Below are 21,146 nucleotides of genomic sequence, written 5' to 3'. Positions count from 1 at the left end.
CGCCTTGGAAATACGTGGGAATCTCTAGACCTTGAGAATAAGGACAAACAGGAGAACCTAAACATGTCAGTACCATGGTGTTGCTCATGGCTTACGCTTCTCTCCTGGGAGCACCAAAGGGGAAGTACCCCTTCCCGCCTAATTCATCAGAAAGGGTAGATTAGCTGTGCACCTTCTAGTTCTCTTTTAATTACGACTGCAAATGGTTTTCTTCCCTGACCACAGGACCCATGATCCAGTCTGCGCACAAATTAGATACAAAGAAAGAGAAATAAGAACTCACAGGCAACCATAAATCTGGCATTTCCTCAATCTAGAGTGTTTGAATTTGTGACGTAAATAACAGTCTTTTTACGATGTGGTATAAAATCTATAAAGGAAAAAAAGAAAAAAAAGAAAAGATGCTCAGACATAGCCCTTGCCCTAGAGAGCTCATAATCCTCCTCCTTGCAGGGGTGCAAGAGTTTTGTCAGATTTATCAAGTATGTATGAACAAGGGGCTAACCTAAATGTGGTTTGTTTATAGGCACGTGTCTTTATCAGGCAAGCAAAAGTAATTATCTCATAATTTGGTGGGAGCTGAACTTGAAATATCTTTTTTTTTGTGGTAACACATATGAATTGCTGGTTAACTGTATCACAGAGCGGACTGGGTGTAGTTTCAGCTCGTGTTTTTGGTTTTTTGTTTTTTTTTTTTTGTATCAGTCAAATCGTCTAAGAAGTGTCAAATTAGTTACTTAAAAAGTTACAGTGAACTACCAAAATGTGCCCTAACATAAGGAAGGCTACACTTCCTCGCTCATTTCCATGAATAATATTCAAAGGTAGTCTGATCTATTCTCAGCCTGCCACCAAATCATCAAGCAAGGTATCCTGAAATTTAGTACATTGTGCCTGCCTTCCATTTTCCCACAAAGCCATTAGCATGGGCACATGGAAGTGGTGGAAAGAAGAAGGAAAAGATTAGCCCTGACCAAATTTCATCATTTAGAGAGATACAGTGACTTTACTCACTAATTGCAAAAGTGGAAAAGAAACCAAATTCATAGAGCTTTGCACTCCATGCAATTCACAGTTGCTTCTCCTATTTGGGTCATGTTTTCCTAAAAAGCGTGAGAAGCTAAAGCCACATTACAAGGAAGGGCATGGCAATTAAAGAGGTAAGATGCTTGTTTTCTTCCCAAAGGATACAGTACACACTTATGTACATACACAGAGTAAGCATAAACTCTATAGCATGTCCCAAAGAAATCATAAAGAATTTAGATACACAATATGCAATCTCAAGAGGCATATCACAAAACAGCATTCAGAGATTGCCACAAAGAACTACCTAGATACATAAGCCTGTCTACTAAGTGATGCACATTTTTAAAGTTAAAATAGATTTTCCTTGATATATCATTTTCCATCATACTGTCTTTGAAAAATGAGATATTTTAAATCGAAGATAAGCATAGGTCTTGAAAACAACATTTCATTCCTTCAAATATTTTTCAATAAGATCTTAATTACATTACTAACACATCTTGTGAACTGAAGAATCTTAACTTGCAAACCATAATTTAGGCACAACTTTACTCTTAGAAAGCACTAAAGTAATTCAGAGACCTTTATCATAGTTAACAAAATCATCATTCAAACCAGAAAAAACTAGAATTCAGGAAATGAAATTAAAGATTTTCTGATAAAGATTTTAGATGCTCAAGTCGAACATCTGAAAGAATCCAGACAAGATGAAAAGCTACATATTGAACTCAAATTCTACTGTAAAACTGCCATTAAACTGGAATAAAATTTTTTAAACCACAGAAATGTTGAAGAACAAACTTTTGGAAAACTCTGTCTGTGCCATTCACAGAAAACAGAATTTTGTATAGAACCTCTAACTTTTTTTTCCCCCTGATCATAACAGCCTTCATTCCACTCGCAACTCCAGCTTTTGCCTGCCGTTACTCTGATGCAGTAGTGCTTCTGGAGTTTAACAAAACAGAACGTGGCAGATAGCAACAACAAGAGACAAAAATCTACATCTGAACCGTTAAAACCAATACAGAAATTGCACAAAATAAACAACAACTGCAACAAAATGGGATTCTGACATATTCACCTCTACATTCACCAGAGAGAAAGACCTACTTAGTCTTTTTTACACTGTTTATGAAGTAAGTCAAGACTAAGCTCAATAGCTGTGACATCGTTAAAAATAGCTGTACAGCTTAAGCACAGCAACTCATACTGCTCCACAGGAAGAATTATTCTCCTGGTCAAAATATTTGCCTTTTCAATGAGCTGAACTTTCAGGTCATCTGTTAATAATGTAGATTCTTTCCTGTCTAGAAGAACTTTATTGTCTCTCCTTTAACAAATAGCAGGGTATTGTTCCCAGCTGGTTGCTAATTCACACAATTGTCATGTAAAAATCTTTCAAAATGCTATAGAGAAGATGTATGTATTGCTTGGATAATCACACATTTTGATTTAATAAATCCCATACTTAATTCCTCTGCATGTGTAAAATAAATTTATACTCATCTTAATTATATCCTCTCCCCACATCCCCAACCCTCCCTTTCCCTTCTCTTTTCAGCCTTCCCTTCAAAAACACAGACGCACATTACAACTGAGTACAAGGTGCCTTTGATGCTGAAAACACTTTTGTCGGATTTTGTAGATGACCTGTGTGAGCGATGATCATTTAGTTTGCCTTCCTGTACAACAGATAATTTTACTCCAAAATTCCCGCATCAGGCCATCATATTGTGCTTGAACTAAAGGCATCTTTTTGGAAAAATTCACAGCTTTTTATTGCTGACATATCCAGAACATCCTTAAATAAAGTGTTCTGATAGATAACTGCCTTCAGTTTTAAATTTCTTATATTTCTAGAAGAAATAGACCTGAGTTCAGATTTCAGCTCCTGTATTTTGTCATACCATTGCCTAGCATACCTGAAGGATAGCTCCTTCTGAAATCTTTGCCCCATATAAGTACTTACAGGCCATCAGTCGCTTCCCGAACTTCCCTTTGCTAGACTCTTACTACACACCAGGGTTTGTTCACTTACTTGTTTTTAATTGTCCTTGATGTGTTTTTTCTGATTTTTTTTTTTTTAAGTTTTGGCATATTTTTTTGCCTCTTAAGCTCAAATAGGATGTAATTTTCTAACATTATCTCACTAGAGCTATACAGCAAAATAAAAGCACACCTAATTCCACTTGAGATCCCCTATATCCCTACCAAGGGATTGCACTGGGCATTTTAGCTATGGTATTGTATCACCGAATTACTCCTTTCCAAAGTTACTCCTTTCCAAATTACTCCTTTCCTTTCCTCTCCACCCTACATGTATGATCTTACTGTCTAGACAGATATATTTAGCCATATTAACATATGTTGAAATGATCCCCATTAACTAAGTACAGACCACCCTTCACACTTATTAATCCACCAATTTTTTGCACATATGCATTCTACCAGAAATTATATTCTATTTTCCTCCAGATCATTATCCAAATCCTCAAAGCAATGGGCTGTGAAAAAATTCTATAAAATCCAACATGAACGTCCTTCATCTATTACTGCTTTATGATCTGTCAATTAACCAGTTTGAAATGTATTTAATATGGGCCATGTTGACTTAGCAAAGAGCTAGGTTTTAAAAATCAGAATACCATGCAGTACTGCATCAGGTGCCTTATGAAAGCTTACTATACCTGCATGAGTATCTTTGTCAACCAAAAACGCTCAGCCTCAGAATAAAGAAATAAATACAGACAAGTTCTAATCTTCACAAACAGTTGGGCAAGCAGAGACTCTGCTTTCTTCAATTTTCTGCTAAGCAATTCCCATTTCAGGCTTTCCACAGTTCTTTCTGTGATCATTATCAACCTGTCCAGTCTAGTATTTATGTTATATCCTGGCCTATCCTATCTCATTTACACTTCTGCAACAATTAAAATTAAAACAAAGCAAAATACAAAACCCAATACCTTAGATATCTTCAGTTGGTTGGGGTGTTTTGTTTGTTTGTTTTAAATCCTGACTCCTGTAGACTAAAGAAGAAAATTAAGTTTGTTTGTTCCTACCAGAATAAAGAAATATGTTTTGTAAGTCACTGTAAATTGTGAACACAACATCCAGGTTTTGGCCAGAGAACAGTATTTTGACTCACAGCATGTTTTTTAAAGAATCATAGAATAATATTTTTTGCAGTATTTCTGTCTCTTCTCAACTATCATTGTCCCTATCTAGTGGACGTATGTCATTACTAGCATTTTTTTTTCTCTCAATAAGTAAGAGAATTTTCATATTGTTCTTAACCCCATTGATAGAAGGTTTATGATTAGTGTCTATATCATCTCCTATGAAACATCTTTTCATTGTGACAGCTAAGAGCCACTACTGCTCATGGCATTTTCTCTGAATCTTCATTCATTTGAATCTTCACCTCTGCCTTACTACGCTATGACAGTTTCATAGCTACCCCTAATGACTTCTCATTGTAAGAATTACAATGTAATTGTAACTTTTAAGTAATATAACTTTGAGACAAAATTGTTTTCTTTATATTTTCAGTAAAATCTGTAGTACATTATTTTAGGAAGTCATCCTTCTAGAAAAAGTGATTGTGTATTATTGGCAAGGCCTGTACTGGATAGAGCAGATTCAAATAAGCAACAATAACTATCAGTGCTGATTGTTTTCATGGAAGTGATCCTATATTTAATTTTATTTTTGTCAGAAGAGTAAAATTGAACAGAACAGAATTTCTTACTCTCAGAAAAGTATGATGAATGACCTGCACATATTAGAAATTCCAAAAAAATTTTATTAACGATCACCTAACGTAATCACTCTGAAATAAAAATGCATAGTTTCTTTGCATCTAGACATTTAAAGAAAGACTCCTCTGTCACATAAATCCCAGGAAAACGTGCCTTTATAACAAGAAAGTTCAGACCTTACAGAACTTTCTGAGGCAACTTTCTATCCTTAAGCATACACTTTGTTTAGCTGCTTTTATCTTGTGAATAATCAAAAATAGAATGCAATATTTTAATCCTTGCTTTCTGGGTGTAAAATACCCAGTGCCTATGCCAGGCTGGCTGGCTGTTAAAACAATGTCAGAATTGAACCACAGAGGAAAAATGGAAGGGGCAATAATAATGGTCTGATTTTATAATTTGATTCTGCTCTTAATAAAGTGTGGCACTCAATAAAAACTGGCACAGTGGAAGTCTGTTCGACTTGGTAATATTCACATAAGTAGTCTAAAACGTTCATTGTTTGGTTTTGGTTTTGTTTTAAATACTTTGTTGGCAAATAAATAAATTTGAATATATTAGATTGAGTCTCCAGGTGATGGTCAATGGAACTTTTTTTAAACTGACTGTAATCTTGTTTTGTCCTTTTAATTTCTTTTTTCTTTTTAACTAAATGAAGGATCAATGCCAATGGCTGGCAATGCCATTAAATTGTACTGCTTTAGGAGCAAAGTATAGCTTTTAAACTTATTGCTACATGCACCTGTTAAAACAATGAGTCATCTGAATACACATTCATGCAATCTTAATTTTTGTGTGCTACACCCCTGAAATAACCAATATTTTAATCTATGTTATGTTTTCAAACTGCATACAAATGCAGACTACGTTTGTAATAAGTATATTAAATCTTTTTAATAAAAGAAAATTGTCTTTAAAATGCTGAATACATAATCTAGTCTCTTTATCATCATATTTAACATTTAGAAATACATTTCTTAATTAAGTATTAGCTACACCTAAATAACTGACAGAATATTTTTGCTTAATATAAACAAAATAAGGGGCCTACACGCACACATAGAGAACTGAGAACATTGGATTTGGTGCACTTAAACTACTTGGCTGCTTTCTAAATTCTCACTGAATTACTATGTTCCCAAGTCCTTCCATAATACAGCACTAGCCTTGTAGTCTTTACTATTAGTAGATATTATTTTTTCCTAACCACTTTTTATTTATATACTGGAAGGAGTTAAAGAGCAATACAGTTTACTTTCCTTATCAGTTTTCCCACCTTCACATAAACACATTCAAAGTGAAAATAATTTGTTCCTGCCTGTGAAACTGAAACCAAAAGTAATTAAAGCGTAAGTTTTTCTAACCAGAAGATATTATGCCTTGAACTTTAATTCCATTGGAGGGGCTAAAAATAATCTTTATGAATATCAGCATTTTAAATGAAATGCAGCTTAAAGTGAGCTCAACTACGAGGAGACATCCTGTCCCATCCCACTCCCTGCCCACTGCCAACTCAGTGAATAACCAGAATCCTTAGAAATAAACAATACTTTTAACTATGCTTGTATGTCACCTCCATCTTCAAACTGGGTTTGCACAACAGCATCAGAGTAGAATTACAATATAATCAAAGTGGACAGGGAAAAGACAACCTTATGCGGCTGATAACTTTCATTACTTGAGCAGCACGCTAAAAGTAACAAAAAGTTTCAGCAAGCTTTGTAACTGCTATGCTTTTTTTTTTTTTTCTTTTTTTACTTTAAGTAAAATTCAGGGAATTGTTAATAAGTAGCAGTTATGCAGCACTGAGAAGTAACTCAAATCCCAAACTGTTGCAAGCACAAGTTTTCCATTTTCACATTAAAATGGAAGCGTAACCAGCCACTAAAACTATACTGCACAGCGTCTTCTACTCTGAACGCGACCACCCCATTACTCGGTGCAGCCCCTTTCTCAGGGGTGCTGCTCCTCACCCCGTCCCTGCATGGTGGTGCATGACCTCAAGGTGCAGCCCAGGGACATGGGCTCTGTGAGTCAGCACAAGCCAAGGGCAAGAAGCTGTGCAGCCACTCTGCAAGTCAGTCCAGCGAGTTGATCCAGCTGAAAATTAAACATGCAGTTTGACGGATTTATTGGGGTTTTTTTTGTTGTTTTGTTTTGTTTTGTTTTCCAAACAGGGCCAGGTCATTGCTGCAACCATACCCCCACGTCTACCTGTTTTTTCCTCATGTCTCCCTTCAACCATGCCATATATTCCTGCTCCTTTTCTTGAAGTGGCACCTCTTAGATCTCGACCTCAGTCACTCAGAAAACTGCCAGAAAACTATTTCTACAAAAGCAGTGGACAGCCTTCAGCTAGACAGGCTTCTCTTAAATGGCATTCACCTGACCCAGTGACACAAATCAGTGTCGGTGCAAAGGAAGGGGGAAGAACTTGCTGGAGGAGGCAGCGGTGGCAAGCAAGGCCCGCAGCACTTAAATTTGCTTAAGCTGTAGAGAACAGAGCCCTCAGACTCCCAGTTGAAAGTGGACAAGGAATAGATAGTCTCCTTCCTTAATATTCAGTATGTTTCAAAACTACTAAACATCACAGCACTCAAAGAAACATTAAGGGAAAGAGAGGAAAACTGACACGCACACAGCGTCAGGATACACAGATTTCTTCCCCCAGTCTCAGGGCTCGCTCACTGAGGCTGTTCTTCTCTGAACATCACTTGGTGGCTCAACAGCTCCAATGACCTTCCACGCCTGCTTTGTCATCCTGGCAAATATATGTATGGCCATGCACTGAACCAGACTGAGGAACTGATTCAACCAAATAAACATTTTTGGAGCCAGAGTTTTTTGTTTCGTTGTTTTTAATTATGCCAGATCGATTTTCCAAGCCTCTTAACACGTGGCCAAGCTGCCGTTGTGGCTCAACGGAAGGAACAGCTGAGCGGTCAGAGGAAGGACCTGCTGAAGTCAATTATAAAGCACTGCCACCCAAACACCTTCTGAGATTTAATGCAACATGAAGTAAAATACAACAATTATAATTTAAAAACTTAACTTGATCAGTTACTGTCACTCAGATAACAAACCTTAACTTACACCATAGTAGCTCAGTGCTGTGCCTGAACACTTTTCAACAGCACAATCCCTTAACAACATTCACCTACTAACACAGTTTACAGTCCCAAGGGAAGGCCTGTAATGAATGAAAAGTTGGGTATTATCCTGCATTAGGTTCAGAAGACAGTAGAAAAAGGGAAAAAAAAAAACCAAAACCTTCAGTGCTTAGGAGGTCACATCTAAGTATATTTAACTTAACTGAGTAAATTAACCCAGCTAGCATTTCTATACCTCTTTGTAGAGAACAGGGATGAAGTCTGATGACCTTCTAGAGGAATTTCACTTAGATGGTCTGAATGGCCTTCTGGATAACTCTCATCACTGATTACAGAGGATCTCAAAGATGACACTGCATGCTAGTTAAATACCTCTCTGTAGTTAGCCCCACCAAAAACAAAACAAAACAAAAAACAACATAAAAGGGAGACAGGTTTGTCTGTGGTTTGTACTTGTAGCATAGCTTCTCTCTGTAAGACCCAGTCAGCCTGCTCTACTTTATTCTAAGACGTTCTGACAATATTTACTGGGGGGGGGGGGAGAAAAAAAGGCTTTATTCCGCTCGTGCTTCTGCTCAGGGATTCAAACTTTGTCAGGGAGATGAGCAAATGATTAGCAATCATCTCTGAAATATTCAGTCTGAGTGATATGCTCAGTGCTAGACTATGATAGAGGAAAGAGAGAATTATATTCTTCAAGACAGCGTTCAGGTGTCCTAATGATGAAATCCTCCATTTTTCCCCAACAACCCCTGCCTACCCATCTTTCTACAAAAGATAAGGCAGTTCTAGCAGGATATGCCTTTCTTCCACTACATAACAAAGTTCCAGTTTCTTGCTCAGAAAAATAAAAATCATCCTTGCTTTACAACCAATAGACAACTGATTCCACACTGCCCTTTTCTGAACAAGTCAGATGGAAAAAGATTTTTCTGGTGGTCTGACTGAAAATGAGAGGGACAGGTATTGGGAAGACACTGGGAAGGTAGAGCTCAAACATTTGACAAAAGGGACAAATGAATGAAAAGGGAGCATTCATTTAGTGAAAAGCAGAACATAAAATTATCACATGGTTCCACAGTCCAATCGCTACTTTCTTCTTCCCCTGCTCATACTTTACTGTGTCTCAGTATACTTTAAGACTTTATTTAGCATATAAAGATCTAAAATTCCTTCCGCAAATTAATCACTTCTATTCACATCTTAGTTCAAGCATCGTAAATATAAACAAGTGTACAGAAAAAAAATAAAACAGAGCTAAATAAAGCACTATTTTGCTAATGGAAAGAATAAAACCATAGAGAGAGAGAGGTTAGAATAATGACTTATTAATTCCCATTATTTATGAAAACATCCATCATGAACAAGCAAAAAAGCCCAAGGACATTATTTTTATTTGACAACAAGAATATCATAATAAAGCGAATTATTTTGTGTGCATCCAAGGAATCAGTTTTGTTACATTTAATAGCTTTGATTAGAGATATATATGTTCAAGTGCAGATGATTAAATTCTTTAGCATAAACTAGGTTGTAACTACTCGAGTAAGAACTTTAACGTTGAATAATTCAACTAATATCGAATATATTCAAATAACACACAGCAATAAAGACAGGAACTTCCCATTTTACAGACCAATACCAGTAAAGAATGATTAACTAAGATCTCCACTTGCACTGAAAAAAAAAAATTATCTCATACTATTTTAACTGTAACTTAACTGACAGCTGTCCATCATTCATCGCTTTTCATGATTATCCAAAGGTATGAAGAAGTAGAGCATAGCAAACAATGTTATCTGGATAAACAGAGGAAAATAACATAGCAATAGGTATAAATGAATAACAGTGAAGTTTCATCTGTCACTATGGGTGGATCAAGAGCTAACGTTCATGGGGACAGATATGATGTCCTCGTGCTCGTTCTATCTCCTCACTAAATCCATGTTATGCCACTAATGGCAGCAGAGATAACCTCCAAAACACCATCTTATTCAGTATGCTTCTTCTGCATTGCACCAGTTTCAGGGCAAAACTGAACTTAAAATTGAAATTGATCCTTGTAAAGAATTGGTTTTAAAGATAAGGTGTTCTAATGATTTATCTCCATAAGCTTTTTTAAAAAAAAAAAAATCCAATAAAATCCAAAACAACCTTGCTATTAAATCTTTACTGATAAGAAAGTAGAGAGGCATGGCACAGTTTGCATACAATTATGACACGTGTATCCTGCTGATGAAAAAATGAGCAAGATCCCATCTTTGTGTGGTTTTAAAGGTTTGTGAAGTAGTAATCCTTCATATACTGGGTTTCTGCAGTCATGGACATAAGCTGTCAAATCAACAACTGCTTGATGCACTGCCTTCCATGTTTTAACACTCCTACAGTGTTACATCTCAAAGAAGCATCCTTAAATACAATAATTACTATCTTCTCATTCAGAACCTAATATTTTACTCTTGGGCAGTTTAAATAAATAAGTACAAATCTCAGGAGATCTGATGAGTACAATGTGGGAGAGAGGAAAAACAAATCAATTAAGGAGCTGCCCTGATACAAGAGAGATGCCTCTATAATGAGTGAAGTAGAATCTGAAACACTGATGGATCTTTTGAAACAGGACGCTATCTTATTTGCCATCAGCATCTGGGAATAAATTCTTTGTTGTTATTGATCATCATTCCTTGATGACCTGGGTAAAAATACAGCTTTTTCCGAAGTTAGTTCTCTGGAAGTCATGCCTCTCAAAAGTCATATGATAATGAACTCATCCTAGACTTCTCTATTACATTGTCTTATGGATGGTTTTTTCCAAATTAAAACTAAATAGAGATCAAGTGTCCTCTACTCTCCCACTCAACACATACCATTTTGTACAACCAAATCAAAACACAAAGTACATAACACTAAGCATATGAACCAAAGGAAAGAACAAATTTGAAAACAATTTGCAAGCTGGGCTTTAACCTTCTCTAGCCATGTACATACACTATAAACAACCCGGTGTGCACCGACAGTTTAAATTTTAACTTTGAAACTTCTGACCTTACTATATCATAGGTGAAAATTGATTGACTCCTCTAAAACTGCACTAATTTAAAACTTCCATCGCCCTTGGGAATGTTTGGACATCTAGTTATTCCTTCAGCTGCAAAGGATGGTGGTGAGCTCTTCCTATGGACACCTCGGTCTTCCAGGAGAAGCAGCTCTACAGCGTCACTTTCAGGAAGCATTCGAAATTGTTTAGCTGCAAATGCTCACTGAACTGTTGAGTTGCTTTGAATACATCTATTTAGAATAAGTATATTTATGATGTAATGCCACAGAAAAGCACACTAAGAACAAAAGCTCAAGATTCTCAGTCTGATGTAAGCATCATTGCTTTTACTTTCTTTCTGTTTCTTTGTTCTTAGAAAGCACTGTTAATCAAAGATCAAGTTTGGTCCTTATCTATGACCCAAACAAGCGAGAAAAAACATACCAGCCTTGAAAACATGAGGGGCCATCTAAGAGTTACAGTGTACAGTTACTGTATGGCAAAAAGCCTACAGAGAAAAAAAAATCTGGTTTTTTTCTCTTTAAGGAAAAGTTTTCCATCCATCTTCCTAGTTTTAGAAAGATTATACTCCAGTACAATCTACTATGGTTTATACTTACACTCATAAAATAGTATTAATTTCAAATCATGAGATTAATTCCTAGAATTATTATTACACATGCTATTACAATTTGTTTTATTCTGTGGCCATATTCCTCTCTCTAAATTTTCTAGGCTAGGAGTCTACTCACACAAAGCAGTTAGCTAGACCTTAATTTTGGATACAGACCTTAAGCACCCGAAGTCTCCACTGAAGACTTTGCAGGTATCTAGGAGCGTACACTGCTGATGACTTTAGAGTTCACTCAGAGTTGGTGTTTCTGTTTTGTTTGATCACATATGCTAACAACCTCTTCTTGAAAATTAAAGTTAATACAGTGTTCGGTAACAGCAATGTATTCTGCGGTTATGACTCAGAAGAGACTTGTACAAACGCCTTAAACTCTACCATCGGAGTGTTTAGAATCATTGTCTGAAGAGAAATGATGAAAGTTTAGCCCGACGAACAATTGTGCTAACAGGAGTGAGCGACCTGGCAGCCACACCGTACGCCCGCTGACACCATGCCCTGCCAGGATCAACAGAAACACGCACGGCATCGCTCTTCCCACAGATGCGCCCGCCTGTGCCCGAGCCCGCAGCCGCGACCCTCCGGCAGCCGCGACACTCCGGCAGCCGCGCGCAGGGAATGAAGGTGGGCTCTGAACATCTGGGAAGCCCCGGTCATGCTGCTGGCGTTTTATAACCAAGGCTGAAATCTGCCTTGGTCCCAACAAAACCAGCCACGAAAGCTCCCAGTGATTATCACTGTGCCACCTTTTCCATTTTTTCCCCCTCTACAGTAAGACATTACGGACCCATGACAGGAATCAGGCTGCTGAACTAGATGGATCTTTTGTGTCAGTACGTATAGTCTTACCTTCCCATTATTTCTTAGAGACACAATCCCAGGTCTCTTAGTTTTAACCTTGTAAGTGATCTAGCCGCTAAAATATGATGGAAGAGTCACACTGTGCTAACACAACCTATATTTTATATATATAACTGGGGAAAATCAGGTGTTGAAATCGAAACACAACAAACGAGCCTGGTATAGCAACTAGCCAAACTATAATCCGGCTAACTTTCCCAAAGTTACTTTGAATCGTTCTGTACCCTTCGTATATCTACATTGTTACTGGTAACAAAAATGTTTCACTGAAGAAGTGTGTTTTATGGAAAGAACTTCAAAAACTATAGACTTCTGAATATCCACTGAATACAACACTCAAACACATCACTGGGTCAGGGAAGTATTTTGGAGTTAAGATAGATTCATTTCAACAGTCTGAAGAATGTACCTCAATGATTCCCCTACATACGTATTTACAAAAGGTACATCTAACATTTTTCTGTGATAAATACATCACAACATACTTCCCGTAACTTGCTTTAAACTGTGGCATCTTTAAAATAAAGCCAAATGTTTTTATTATTCCCTAAACCAAGCAAATATCTATAAACCAGTGTTTTACAGGAAGTGGAGATGCTTAGAGAGGTATTTAAATGTCTTTGCAAAAGGAAAATCACAAAGTCACTTTAAAAAAAAAAAAAAAAAAAAGTACATCTCCTTCCTTCCCTGTTCATCCAGGATACTAAAAAAAAAAAAACCAAAAAAACCAACACACGACTGGGTTTTGATTTTCCACATGCTACTATGACAATCAGCAAAGACTGAACATTAAGACTTGATTTACTTAAAAGCTGTGAAACTTTCAGAAACTGTGGGGCCAGAAGAGTTGGAGAGGCACAACTACAAATGTGGTTAGGCCACTTAAAACACATACCTTATCTGTCCCCACAAAAAAAAAAGAAACAAATAAACCATCAGACGTAACATGGTCAAGAAGGAAGATTTGATCAGAGCTGTACTAATTTATTTTATGCAATGTGATTATAAAATGTGAAGCCTCACTGAAGAATCACAACAAAACTGTTACAGTAGTTACTTTGTTTCAGTATTCAATAAAACAAATATACAGTTAAAAGCTATTTAGTAAATAGTTGCCTTATTTTGCATTTTATGCTAGCAAGGTGGCTTCAAAATCATTAAAAAATGCAAATCTATGGCTAAAAAATGTTTTTTACCAATATCCATTCTATGTATTCATACATATTCATAGATTCCTTGAAAAAGATCTACAGCAGGTCACCACTAAGGGACACATGTAAATCTTCTGAGGATGTTTATGAAAACAGTAAATATTCTTGCCTTTATAGTGTACTGAACCAGTAACATGCCAATTTGCTTTTCCTCTAAGTAATACGGAGAGAAGTTCAAAGAAATTATTTCAAAGAAAACAAAATCCTTGTGTGTAAATATTAAAAGCCCATCAAAAATTAGAAAAATAAAAGCTCTTCTTAGAGAGATACTATGCCTTTGGAGAATACATTTGATAATGAAAAATACAGAACTTTCATTTTCAGTGATATTTTCTGGACTAACAATATACTGTCAGAGAAAGCACACGGTACATTTAATATGAAAATTATTAATGTTTTACTCAAAGATAAACAAAAAAACCCAACAACCCTGTATTTATCAAGAAATACGGTTATCATATGCCATCCAGCCATCCAAAACCTCAAAGGCACAGAAGTTAACAAGGAGACACTTGTGCATCCCTTTTCACCTTGCAAATACATTCTGTGGAGCTCGTGCTTCCAACAGATACCTAAAAATAATACATTGCCCAGTAACACCAGATTTGGAGTTTATTACAGAAGGGTAAGAGTGGCATTATAGGCCTGCATATCAGTTATATCCAACAGATCTGCACATCCAGTTATCACATGTTTAAGAACTCATTCTGGTTGTCAAAGTTTTGTATCAAATACAGTCTTTGCAAGTGTGGAGGATTTATTGGAGAGAGATGAAACTGTTAGTAACTTGTTTTTTCTGCTGCTTTGGCACAGGTCACACACGCTGCAGCAGTCAGGAAGAAATGAAGCTGCACCTACTGAGAAGTCAAAGAGGGACACGGCATTGCTGATGCTGTTCCAGCTACACCAACCTTCCTGAGGAACAAGGGGCTGTGGCGTGTCTCATTAAGTCCTTTGTGTCCAATAATTTATCCTCATTCAAGAGGTACTGAACATCAGCATAGTGGAAGCAACCTTCTGCGATAGTAGTCTTGTAAGTTGGAAGTAATTATTCCGTAACTCTAAACGTGACTGGCATCGCATTAGTGAACCTTTGATTGACCAAAAAACTCAAGAAATAAAATCACAGCCTGCTGTGAAAGACAGAGACTGTGAAGGTAAGAATTATCAGAGCCTCACGTGCTTTGTGGATGGGGCATCTCTCCCCCTCTCCCGTTTACTCTCCCTCCCATCCTTTTTTTCCCTGACTGACATGGGCAATTCAAAGCAAGTTACACGGGGGGGGGGGGGGGGGGGGAACAACTTTTTTTTTTTTTAATATACCTATGACATATACATGTATGTACAAAAGAGTTTTGTGCATAAAAATTGCTAAAACATCTCCTTATCTGTGAACCATTTGCAATCCTACACAGGACCCAGGCAGAATTTCATTCCTTTGGCCGCGGGTGTTTAAACACTGGGAGCAGCGGCCAGAGCCTTGCCAGGCCAGCGGCACCACAGAGGGCAGGGCACAGGCTTGCTGCAGGAGCCCCTGGGGGCTCAGGCATTTCCCCAGCGGCATCAGCAGAAGACAGCACCAGACCTCCTCAATTCTGTCTAGAGCTCCGGAGATGAGAGATAACTCAAGCTGGTGAAAAGCAGCGTGGCAAGGGACATGGAAGAAAGTTGAGTTTCTTGCACTAAACATGGTGACTCCCTTCCTGCAGTGCTCTTGCATTCACGCTCTGATTTAAAGAAGTGAAAGTCACCAAAGGAGGGTGAACAGCTAATCCTCAACTCTATTTTAAGTCAGATGTACAGTTCCTAAGGGGTGGAAGCAATGCAAACAGGTCTGATGTAAATTCCTAGTCTTGTTTAGTTGGCTAGAGTTAGTCAAGCAAGTCTTAGTCTTTTACCTCTTCTGAAACAAGCAATAACATTTGCACCACTTGTTGTCAAACTCAAATCGGAAAGATTCAGGCATTACAGCTCAATGACTTTAAGACCCCCTTTATAAACAAGTATCACTGATGTTTAACCATGATCTTAGGAATCAGCACACCAGAAACAGGCAGCAGAAGATAGATCTCAAGATATTTTGGACTTCCTGCAAGACAGGTTGAATAAAAACAACCCATTTCCATGGGGGAAAAAATGGCTATTGCCAAAACAGGCAATTCTAATTTGTTGTTAATAGCAATTTTTCATCAAATAGCCATAAGAAATTACAACAAACTCCAAGCTGTGTACTGTAGATAATGGATTTACCCTTTCAGTTAACTTAAGCAAAACAAATGTTTAAACTTTCCAGTAAACGCACACAAAACATGATGAAGATCTGATCGCTGCAGCGTTACTAAGGCTGTGAGAGAAACTTTGGGTTTAAGTGGGTAATTCCCATGCAGTATCAAATTTTCAACTAAATGACAGCATTTCTCCTTCAGTTTTCTATACTCTATCATTTAAAAAACTAGCACAGTAGCTGAAGAACAGCCCGCAGGATCACTTTTTTTGACTTGTGGCCACTACTGTCTACACAAAGTTTAAATTTTCATGGAATATGCATCTTTGGGTCTTACTTATTAGGTGATCACACTCGATGTATAGCCTAATGCAAGGCCATAGAACTTTAGCCCATTGCTCCTGAAATCAGTTTCAGTTTGTAATTTCACTGTATCTGTATAATTTAATGTCAAAGGCTTTAGTTCTAAAAATAAAACCAAAACTACTGAATCATCATTGGAAGTGAAGTATCACCTTGAGAATACCAGACATCGGGATGAAAAAAATGCATATGTATTTTGCAAGACACTTGAAGAATTAAAAAAAAAAGACATTTTACATTCTATAAAACACACAAAAATGTATAATTGTGGACTACAGGACTTTAAATATGTTAACCTGTAATATTTTAATGGAAATCGATTAAGTCCCCTTAAAACACTAGGTTTACGAGCAACGTCAAGGTGAAAACAAAGTGAAGAAAAGACACTGGTGCACTGGCAGAATTCACACAAACTGTTTTGCTTAATGCTTGGTAAAACCCAGTAAAAATGTTTTGATATGAGCAGCAATCATGGCCCAAGACCAACTACGGTTACGCAAATGGATCCAGCGGGCCATGTATACCATCAGCTGTACCAGTAATTCCCAGAGGAAAGATGGAAACACTTGGTCATTTGATTAGATACAATCTCCAACAGGCAGAGAACTTCAATATATTTCCACTGCACTTAGTACAAAAAAAGTTATTAAATTTTAGAAGAAAGAGACTCTTCCAAACTCAGCACAGCTTTAGTATTTGTCTACCAACCACCATTTGGTACTGCTGACCTGCTGGCTAACACACAGTTGTCCTGGGGAGTACATTTATGGGATCGCTTCCACATTTCATCAAACAAATTTGTCATGCCAACCACAACTCAGGATGACTTCAATCCCAGACATCACTGCAAGGGTCTGCCAGAAGGGGTTGAGTGATTTGACTGCAGAGAAAGCAAACATAGTCTGCTTCCAAATGAACCTTCTAAATGAGGTGGGTACCCTACTTCTAATTACTCCAGCAAAGATGATGAGAATAAGCAACAATCTTTCAATGGATGGGAATCAGTCAGTAAAGCAAAGCAACCTTGTCACAGTGTAAAAGAAAGTGGCCCTACTATTTGCCCAAGCAGCTGTACAAAGGACTTTCCAAAAGCCACAGTAACGCAGACGGCAGCAGGCACCCACGAAGAAAGATGCCGTAAGATATCACTGCCTATTGAAAGAAATTTTGGGGGAAAAAACCCGACGGCGCCTTTTCTTATGTTTTCCTTTACCTGTCTTGTTCACCAGTTTCTCCATGCCTGTCCACCTCACTAACATGTTGTCACTTGAAGAATCAAACTTACAAACAGAAAAACTGTTTTTTGCCTCACCCATAGAGGTTGGCAACATTACTACTTGTTTCACTTTCCATCTAGAAAAAAAGAGTCTCTTCAATGTTCTTCAATAAAAGTTTTATTTTTTCTTCAGATCTTCTCCCCCTTCAAAAAAAGCAGGTAATCATTACCACAACCTCTAAAATGCTCGGGAACAAATGTCATACAGGATACACAGCCAGCCCAACGAAGTCATCCTTCCAGGCCATTAGTGTATTTCAAGGTTTCAATCTTTGAATTCCAAATCACTGGCCCACAGTTTGGCTCCCTCTCTCCAGAGATGATATCCAGAGTAAAAATAAAAATCATCCCACAAACAACAAGTTAATCCATAAAGATTTTTTTCTTTAAAAAAAAAAAAAAAAAAAAAAAAAGGAACAAAAAAGGAACTTACCTTCATTTTTATTGTTTGTAAGAGTGGTTCTCATTTGTATTTTGGAAGAACCATGACACATATCAGCAGGAGTAGTTGGCATTCATGATTATACACTTTTTTTTGATCAAGACATAAGATCAAGATCCAGAAGGAAAAACAAAGGTATAACAAATGGCACTGGATTTCAATCACCAGATTCAAAGAATACTGTATGGCATGAATTACAAAGAAAATATCCATGAAACAGAAGTAAAGCCCCAGTCAATAACACAGGCAGTTCACAGAAGCGTTTAAATTACCTAATATTCAACATTCCAGGTTAACTTGCAGTTACATACTTCCCAAATCAGTGTTCGCTATATTTAAATTATTTATTATTTCATGATTTTTCAGGCACGGCTATAAATTTCATTTCAAGACAAAACCTGTCAAAAATGAACAGCAATTTAGAGAAAAAGAAATTGCAAACGAGACAGCTTGACCACATCCGAGTCCAAAAGCATTAACAATTTCAGCATCTCAAATAAACTTTGCACTTACACAACTAAAGAATGTGTCTGATTTTTAAAAAAAAAAAAAGTACTTTATCACTTCAGACATTTTGCGGAAGAGGCTTTCACCCAACGGACATCACACGCCACCTGCCCAGTGAGGACAGCCATGCTCAACAGACCTTTCATACAAGTCAACATTTCAAACACAACTTAAGTCAACCAAGAAGAGTAATGAGCAGTGGTCACTCTTAACCTTAGTCCAATGTCCAGCAAACAGAATTTTTCTGGTCATTTTTTACGCCTATTGAAACCAATATCCCACTGTCCATCTTTGATCAAAAACAGCGACACACAAAGAGCAAGTATTGGCCACAGCACAGTCTATGGGCCCAACTCCACAAACCCAACAGAACTTTTTCTGAAGTCAAGGCAAGTTTTTGGCAATCCTTTCAACATGCAGAGTGGTCCCTAAATTTCTCTCCTACTTCAAGGGATGATCCCTTCAAGACTGGCTTAAGCCACATTATGAGGATAGGGAAACTTGCCAAAGCAATTAACCATGATTTATCTGTCTTGGGAACACAGGCCTTCAGTCTTCTAGTCTATCAGTTCAGCACCTCTGCTCAGCAGTCAACTTGCTTAAAATATAAGCCCACCCGGGGCACCTTTCACTGGCTTCTACAGGTCTGTTCTCCCGCAGCAGCACAGATGTAACTCCATTAACGGGAGACACACGTGCACCAACAGTACAGTGAGACATCTTCTTCTGTCAAGCGTCCCAAAGGCTGTCTGTCTCCCTTTGACCTTAGCCTTCCAGCCTCTGGATATAAATATTTTTTTACAGAACACTGCCTGGATGCATAGTAACTATGAGATAAAAGCATTTTTGGTTTTGGGTGGCCACTTCTTTACCCAAAAGACAAGAATGGCTCCAAAACAACAACAGCTTTTCACTCCCAGGGATGACTTCTTGTAAAAATAAAAACAAGGAAGTTAAATCCAAGAGAACCATAATGCTTTTCAATTAAGGGCAAGGATGTGAAATTGCCACACAGAACACAGGAAATTCAAAGTTAGGCTGTCACCTCATTCCCTTCTTCACCCCAAAACCTTCCTCTCCCGTCAGCACACCCTTTGACCACCTCCGGAGCGACGAGTGAAGGATGGCGTGTCAGAGCCTTAACTTTGAATCTTTTTGGCTTCCCTCGCAACCTTCGTTAAGAGCACGAAGAGCCGAGGAGTTTAAATTTTAATATTTTGCATCGCCGCAGCTTGCTGCATGGCCAAGGCAGAGGATGGTAGCCCAGGACTTTGGTACAGACACAAATCCAGGAGGAAAGCCCCTCTGCTCTGCTCTGCCCTCCCCCCACCCCCCCGGACACATGCAATAACTCGGCTTTGCACACATTTTTGCACACCGCCGGGCTCGCACTTCGGCGTGCTCACTCCCGGAGCGAGTCGCGGCTGTCAGCGCTGCTCCCCACCATCCCGCACCCCCGCCCCTTCTCCTTCTGGAGTCAAAGTGTTGTGTGAACGGGGGGGTGGGGGTGGTGGTGGGGGGGGGTGGGAAGCGCAGGCCACGGGTAACACTTTGCCTTCTCCTCCTTTCAGTCACATTTCCGTCCTCCTCCAGCAAAACTGGGGAGGGGAGGGGGGGCGGGGGGCCAGGCTGGGCGGGGGGGGGGGGGGGGGGCGGACGGACGGACGGACACACACGCAGGCGCTGGGCCCAGCGGGAAGGGGCAGCCGCAGCAAGTGTGGGTGACAAGACCGCCGGCTCTCCCGAGAGCAACAAAAAGGCGGGTGGGGTGGGGTGGGGTGGCCGGCGGGGCCGGGGGCAGGGCCGGCGCTCGGGGGCTGTTACCTCGTAGAGTTCCTCGGAAGCCATGCTGGGGAGCCTCACAAGGTGGAGTTGGGTGCTGGTTTGGAAATACTTTGTTTCAGTTGGTGTCCGTGTGGCCTCCTCCTCCTCTTCTCCCTTCTCGTCGTCTTCTTCTTCTTCTTCTTCTTCTTCTTCTTCTTCTTCTTCTCCTCCTCCCTCTCCCTCCTCCTCCTCCTCCTCCTCCTCTTCCCCTCCTTCTTCTCCTCCTCCTCCTCCTCCTCCTCTTCTTCTTCCTCCTCCTCCCTGCGCGTCTCTCTCCAGCGCAACTAGCAGCTCCGCTCGCTAAATGCCAGTGAGGTGCTGCTGCTGCTGCTGCTGCTGCTGCTGCCGCTGCTGCTGGTGGCGGCGGCGGCGGCGGGGCTGCGCGCACGGCAGCTGCGCAACTCGCTCGCTCCCCGCTCGCGCTCGCTCCCTCGCCCTCGCGCTGCCTCTCGCACACCCGGGCGGGCGGGCAGGCCGGCACGCACGCACGCACGCACGCACACACTCACTCGCGCACACACGCGCGCACACACACGCGCACACACTCGCTCGCACTCGCGCACGGCGGCGGCGGCGGCGGCGGCGCCCCGCACCCCCACCCCTCCGTCCCCGGCTCGCTCGCTCCCTCCCCAGGAACACTAATCGAGCGCAGAGAGCGAGCGCCACACGCAACCGCTCCGCCTCGGCTCCCGCCGCCCCCGGCACCATCCTCCTCCTCCTCCCCCCGCCCCCCCCCCGCTTTGATCTCCCATTGTCTGCTCAGCTGAGCCCGGCGGCGCGCGGGGGGCGGCGGGGCGCGCGCCCGGGGGCGGGAGGGGCCGCGCCCGGGGAATGGGGGGCGGCGGGACGGCGGCGGAGTTCGGGGAGGGCGGT

The 21,146-nt window shown here is 39.8% G+C and overlaps 1 protein-coding gene across 1 annotated transcript in view; it reads right to left on the bottom strand.

Moving 5' to 3' along the window:
• CDYL (chromodomain Y like) overlaps positions 1 to 20,426 on the bottom strand; it is a 106,550-nt gene extending 86,124 nt beyond the window's left edge. Inside the window, exon 1 of the mRNA XM_082306556.1 lies at positions 20,274 to 20,426. Coding sequence (XP_082162682.1) covers positions 20,274 to 20,297 — 24 coding nt within the window. The 5' untranslated portion in view covers positions 20,298 to 20,426. The remainder of the gene's footprint in view (positions 1 to 20,273) is intronic.
• Positions 20,427 to 21,146: the final 720 nt, after the last annotated feature.

The sequence above is a fragment of the Platalea leucorodia genome (genome assembly GCF_965183815.1).
Source record: "Platalea leucorodia genome assembly, chromosome: 1".
NCBI lineage: Eukaryota > Metazoa > Chordata > Aves > Pelecaniformes > Threskiornithidae > Platalea > Platalea leucorodia.
This window is presented reverse-complemented; position numbering and strand designations above follow the sequence as displayed.